Source organism: Scyliorhinus torazame, chromosome 22 (genome assembly GCF_047496885.1).
Source record: "Scyliorhinus torazame isolate Kashiwa2021f chromosome 22, sScyTor2.1, whole genome shotgun sequence".
In the NCBI taxonomy this organism is placed as follows: Eukaryota; Metazoa; Chordata; class Chondrichthyes; order Carcharhiniformes; family Scyliorhinidae; genus Scyliorhinus; species Scyliorhinus torazame.
The window spans coordinates 94,671,813-94,678,511 of record NC_092728.1 but is presented as its reverse complement, the minus strand read 5'-3'; the positions used below and the strand labels follow the sequence as shown (position 1 = coordinate 94,678,511).

Sequence of the window (6,699 nt, the reverse complement as noted above, 5' to 3'; positions counted from 1 at the left end):
TTCATACCAGGCAGTCTACAGAACATAATAGATTTTGGTGAAGGCAAGATGCTGGGATGGGAGGGCATTCAGCCTCTGCAACTTTAACAAAGAGTCACCCAGACTCCAAACGCCAGCTCCCTTCTCTCTCCACAGATGCTGGCAGACTTGCTGAGATTGTCCAGCATTTTCTGTTTCAGATCCCAGCATCCGCAGTAATTTGCTTTCAACAAAAAAAATGAAGGGACGCAGCGGGAGAGATGAGCAGCAGCCTCCTTCCTCCTGCTGCTCCAGTCCTTCTAGACGTGTGCTCCCATTTGCCAGCATCAAAGATGGCGGCGCCCTTCGCTGGCTCGGGGCTGCCCGCCAGGAGGTCAGAGGTCGGAGTTGGTGGCAGAGCCACGTGTGTGGGGGTTAGTAATGGCGGGGCTACGCCGCGCTCTGGTGGCGGCCCGGCTCCTGCCCGCCAGGAGTTTTCCGAGTGGAGCCGAGCGGAGAGGGGCGGCACCCCGAACACCGGCAGCTGGCTGGAGGAGAAGCTACAACAGGGCGCATACCAAAATGGCTCTGCGCTTCCCCAGCACGGAGTACCAGGTACGGCGGGAGCCGGGCGGAGGGTCGGGGCTGGGCCGGGTGGCTGGACAGCGGGTCAGAGACCCTCCCTCCCCGGTGGGCGCCCGGCACCTTTCCCGCGCTTTCTCCCGGACCTGCCTTTCGGGGACTCCGACACCCCGGAGCTCCGCTTCTCTCCCGCAGATGCTCCCCTCACTGGGGTGGGGATGAGGGGCACCTCAGTGTCTCTGAGAGGGGAGGGGGGGGAAAGCACCTCAGTGTCTCTGGGGGGGGGGGGGGGGGCGGAAAGCACCTCAGTGTCTCTGAGGGGGGGGGGGGAAGCACCTCAGTGTCTCTGAGGGGGGGGGGAAGCACCTCAGTGTCTCTGAGGGGGGGGGGGGAAAGCACCTCAGTGTCTCTGAGGGGGAGGGGAAGCACCTCAGTGTCTCTGAGGGGGGGGGGGGGAAGCACCTCAGTGTCTCTGAGGGGGGGGGGGGAAAGCACCTCAGTGTCTCTGAGGGGGGGGAAGCACCTCAGTGTCTCTGAGGGGGGGGAAGCACCTCAGTGTCTCTGAGGGGGGGGGGGAGCACCTCAGTGTCTCTGAGGGGGGGGGAAGCACCTCAGTGTCTCTGAGGGGGGGGGAAGCACCTCAGTGTCTCTGAGGGGGGGGGGGGAAGCACCTCAGTGTCTCTGAGGGGGGGGGAAGCACCTCAGTGTCTCTGAGGGGGGGGGGGAAGCACCTCAGTGTCTCTGAGGGGGGGGGGGGAAGCACCTCCGTGTCTCTGAGGGGGGGGGGGAGCACCTCAGTGTCTCTGAGGGGGGGGGGAAGCACCTCAGTGTCTCTGAGGGGGGGGGGGCACCTCAGTGTCTCTGAGGGGGGGGGAAGCACCTCAGTGTCTCTTGAGGGGGGGGGGGGAAGCACCTCAGTGTCTCTTGAGGGGGGGGGGAAGCACCTCAGTGTCTCTTGAGGGGGGGGGGAAGCACCTCAGTGTCTCTTGAGGGGGGGGGAAGCACCTCAGTGTCTCTTGAGGGGGGGGGGGAAGCACCTCAGTGTCTCTTGAGGGGGGGGGAAGCACCTCAGTGTCTCTTGAGGGGGGGGGGAAGCACCTCAGTGTCTCTTGAGGGGGGGGAAGCACCTCAGTGTCTCTGAGGGGGGGGAAGCACCTCAGTGTCTCTGGGGGGGGGGAAGCACCTCAGTGTCTCTGAGGGGGGGCACCTCAGTGTCTCTGAGGGGGGGCGCACCTCAGTGTCTCTGAGGGGGGGGGCACCTCAGTGTCTCTGAGGGGGGGGGGCACCTCAGTGTCTTTGAGGGGGGGGGCACCTCAGTGTCTCTGAGGGAGGCACCTCAGTGTCTCTGAGGGAGGCACCTCAGTGTCTCTGAGGGAGGCACCTCAGTGTCTCTGAGGGAGGCACCTCTGTCTCTGAGGGGGGGCACCTCAGTGTCTCGGGGAGGGGGGGTCGCCTCAAGTGTCTCGGGGAGGGGGGGGTCGCCTCAAGTGTCTCGGGGAGGGGGGGTCGCCTCAAGTGTCTCGGGGAGGGGGGGTCGCCTCAAGTGTCTCGGTGAGGGGGGGTCGCCTCAAGTGTCTCGGAGGGAGGTCGCCTCAGTGTCTCGGAGGGGGGGGGAGCACCTCAGTGTCCCGGGGTGGGGGATCATCTCAGTGTCTCGGAGGGGGGGGTCGCCTCGGTGTCTCGGAGCGGGGGGCACCTCGGTATCTCGGAAAGGGGGGGCACTTCAGTGTCTCTGGGGGAGGGGGGGGGTTGCACCTCAGTGTCTCGGAGGGAGGGGCCACCTCTGTCTCGGGGGGGGGGGGCGCATCTCCGTGTCTCAGTTGTGGGGGGTGGGGGCACCTCAGTGTCTCGGATATCAGTGACTTCCTCCCCTGGGTTATTCTGGCAGCTGGTCCCTGCGAATGAGACCGTCCAAAAGTATTCCTGAACAGTTGCCCCGTCAGATTTAAAATTGTTGCAACGGTTCATATGATATTTCTGTGGGCTAGGCTGAATGTTTCTGGTTTTGAAGTTTTTGAAGATATCTCTAGGGCGGCACGATGGCTCAGTGCTGTCTCACTGCACCAGGGACCCGTGTTTAATTCCGGCCTTAGGTGACTGTGGAGTTTGCATGTTCTACCTACCTCTGTGTGGGTTTTCTCCGGGTGCTCTGGTTTCCTCCCACAGTCCAAAAATGTGCAGGTTAGATGATTTGGCTGTGCTAAATTGCCCCTTAGGGTGGGGTTGCAGGACGAGTAGAATCCCTAATGTGCAGAAGGAGGCTATTCGGCCTATCGAGTCTGTACCGACACTCTGAAAGAGCACCTTACCTAAGGTCCTATCCCCCTAACCCCATCTAGGAGCAATTTAGTATATCCTATACAACTAACTGCACACCTTTAGACCGCATAGAACTATTTGTACGGTGTTGCCAATTCATTGGGAAGGTGTCAGGGGTGAATAGTAAACAGAATCACAACTTTGTTACAGCACAGAAGGGTTGTTCAGCCCATCGTATCTATACTAGCTCTGTAGGACCAATTTACCTAGTGCCATTTTCCTGCGACTCCGCACATTCTTATTTTTCATATAACAAGCCAATTCCATCTTGGTTGAATCTGCCTCCAGCACAATCTCAGACACCGCATTTCGGGTCATGTTCTCTGTGTGCATAACCAGGCCCAAGCAAGTTGCTGCACGCTTGGGAGGAAGGTGAAATTAATGCCAATATCCCTGACCTCCCTTCCGTGGCTGTGGGTTAGGATGTTTTTAGACTTCTGGATGTGGCATTTGTGATTCCTATTTGCAAGAGCCGTTCTCATAACCAAAACGAATTGCATATGTAGAGTATCTTTTTGGCGTGTGGAAATGTAACAAGCTGGAAGGAAAAATGATGTCAAGCTGAAGAAGGAAGCATCATAAAAGCTTGGTTCGAGCGGTTGATTTTGAGACTGGGAGTGGGATTGAACATGCTGGGGCTCTCTCGGCAAGTGAAGATTGACGGGTGACCTGACCAAATACTTCCAAGAGTACGAAAAAGACAGAGGTAGAGAATATGCTTCCGCTTGTGGGGGAGACCAAAACCACAGGGCCAGTAGTCACTAATAAATGAAATAGCAAACCTAAGGAAAACATCTTTATTCAGAGTGGCGATAACATGAAACTCCTTGTCGCAAAGACTTGTTGAGGCAAATAGCACAGATGCATTTGAGGGAAACTGGGTAAACACATGAAGGAAGGAATGGAAGAGAGTTGCTAGAGTGAAATGAAGGTTAGGCTAATGTGGAAGGTTGGGCTGAATGGCCTGTTTCTGTGCTCTAGAGCATTTAGGTTCCCAGTTGGACTCTAGCCAAGGTTTGGAAACAGGTTAAACCAGCTGCACAGTCTGAAGTTAATGATCGAATGAATACACCTGCGGATCATTCATTAGACTGCAGAAATAAAAAAGCATTGGCTCCGCGTTGAGTTGCGTTTATCTGAATTTGGAAATACTTGTTTATAGTTACAGCCACCAAAATGGACTTGGTTCTATGATTGTTGACTGACCTGTGGTCACTGCTTGAATCAAGATGTGTGCACGTTATAGCAGGGAGCATCGGATGGCAATCACAAGTGGGCTATTTCCCTGGTCTTACACCATTCCAACCCAACCAGCTGTGATTCTCCCTTTCCCGGGTTAACATAGTCATGGAATAGACGTAGAATCCCTAAAGTGCAAGTGAGACCATTTGGCGCATTGAGTCTTCACGGACCACTGAAAGAGCACCCTAGCTAGGCTCGCTCTCCTGCTGTAGCCCCAGCTAATCCACACAACCTTGGACACTAAGGGGCAATTTAGCGTGGCCAACCCACCTAACTTGCACAACTTTGGACTGAGGGGGGAAACTGGAGCACTCCGAGGAAACCCACGCAGACACGGGGAGAACGTGCAAACTCCACACAGCCGGTCACCAAAGGCCAAGCTTGAACCCCCGTCTCTGGCGCTGCAAGGCTGCAGTGCTAACCACCATGCAGCCCTAGCACAGATTGGCAATCAAACTGGGACCTGCCTGGTCAGCATGTGCCAGCACCAAAGCTCTTGGGGGACATAAACCTTGTGTATAAAAATGATGCAAGTTATTAGATATGTTTCTAACCTCCAAATTCTGCTGTCTGCCTACATTCAACAGTTGAAGAGTCAGGCAAGCGGACCTTCCCCTGGGCTCAGGCACTGCCAGCCAGTGACTGGGCTGCATTGCTGGCTGACTCCTTTCCTGACTCTCGTAACAAGCCATTAAACACCACTACCTGCAAGTTTTGGAATTGTATCCCTGTCGACACAGGCTTAGAGGGCCTGTCCCATCAGTGTCACTGGAACAAAATCTTGGAGCTCCCTTCTTAGCAGCAATGTCTGTCCCCACAGTTCAAGAAGGAAGCTCTTCACCTCAAGAACAACGAGAGGCGGCCAGTATATGCTGGCCTTGCCAACGATACCCCCAAGTGCAGATATTTTTTATAAACCCCAGCTCCCCAAGTGGTTTCCCGCGATTGCGTCCTTGTATGTAATGATTTATAAACCGGCATGATGGCTCCCCCAGTGTTTCAGTAATTTGCAGAGGTTCGCCAACCAGGTTTGATGTATGGTCGGCACTGAAATAGTTGATTTGAGCTGGATTGGTAGTAATGGGTGCAGTGAAGGCAAGATCCTGGGCTCGGAGGGCAGCTCAGCCTCGTGATTGGTATCCTGTCATCCCTGCTTTAAAGATGACCCACATGGTTGAATGTCCTGCCAGGGCTCTACGGTCTAGGCTCACACAGGAAGGGTGGGCATTTGAACGAGGCACCAGAGGGTGGATGGGACCCATGGAGAGACACCAGCAAGAGCTATCACCCTTTGCTGTAAGACAGGAATCCAGCCCAGGTCTTGACTGGGTTACGCATCTCAATTTCGCACCAGATTAATTCACCTCAAAACGAATTTTTAAAAATAGTTGGCATATGGGAAGCAGTAACTGGGAAAGATTAATCTAGTCCCTCAGTAACCCAGTGTTTATTGGGAATGTACTGTAGGTAATAATGTGCGAAGGGTGTTGTAGATAAATACTTTAAACCTTGTGTGCCGTAACCTGGCATCTAATTTATCATAGAATTTACAGTGCAGAAGGAGGCCATTCGGCCCATCGAGTCTGCACCGGCTCTTGGAAAGAGCACCCTACCCATGTTCAACACCTACACCCTATCCCCATAACCCAGTAGCCCCATCCAACACTAAGGGCAATTTTGGACACTAAGGGAAATTTATCATGGCCAATCCACCTAACCTGCACATCTTTGGATTGACAAGTTTGTATGGTTATGGATATCCAGGAATGTGTTACAGACTGAAAGCTAATCTTAAGGTTTGAATTACATTATCGTGAGACCTGATCTTCCCTTTCGTATTGCATTGCCACGATGGATACCCTCCCTGGTGGCCGAATATGTACTTGTGTGTTGTCATTGTACACAATAAGGGGAAAGTGCACTTAATCCACATTAAACTCTTATTACCTTTCACTTTTCAGTTCTGGACAGAACCTAGGTCCCAAAGAGTTAATCCGAATCTTACATTTTACAATTAATCCCCAAGTTGCTATGTGTTTGCAACATTGTCTGATTTTTTATTACACTTTTAACTTGATGAGGCTCATTGGTCACTTCAAATATCTCCCAGTAATGTGACTACAAGAAGCTCCAGTGACAGACCTGTGTTGTGCTATTCAACCGCACTTTGGAATTGCAAAATTGGTAACCATGGCTGGGGCACTATGAAAATGGCACACTTCCAGAATTTGAGTCTATGTGTCGAGGACAGTTCTACCCTAGTCCATGTGACTGTTGCCTATCATTTCCTTTTGAGTGAAGTAGTGTCAAGTGATGCTTTTTGTTCAGTAATGGGGGATGGTGTGGGGAGTGAGATGGGGGGAGTGTTGGCAGGTGGGAACGCTGCACTGTGCCCCCTCTGTCTTGCCTTTCAAAGAACAAAGAAAGTACAGCACAGGAACAGGACCTTCGGCCCTCTAAGCCTGTGCCGACTTTGCTGCCCATCTAAACAAATCTTCTGCACTTCCGGGGTCCGTATCCCTCTATTCCCATCCTATTCATGTATTTGTCAAGATGCCCCTTAAACGTTCCTATCGTCCCTGCTTCCACCACCACCTC

The 6,699-nt window shown here is 53.5% G+C and overlaps 1 protein-coding gene across 1 annotated transcript in view; it reads left to right on the top strand.

Annotated features, from left to right (window-relative positions):
- Positions 1-385: 385 nt before the first annotated feature.
- fpgs (folylpolyglutamate synthase) overlaps positions 386-6,699 on the top strand; it is a 44,512-nt gene continuing 38,198 nt past the window's right edge. Inside the window, 1 exon segment of the mRNA XM_072488643.1 lies at positions 386-573. Within this exon segment, the coding sequence (XP_072344744.1) occupies positions 400-573 (174 nt within the window). The 5' untranslated portion in view covers positions 386-399.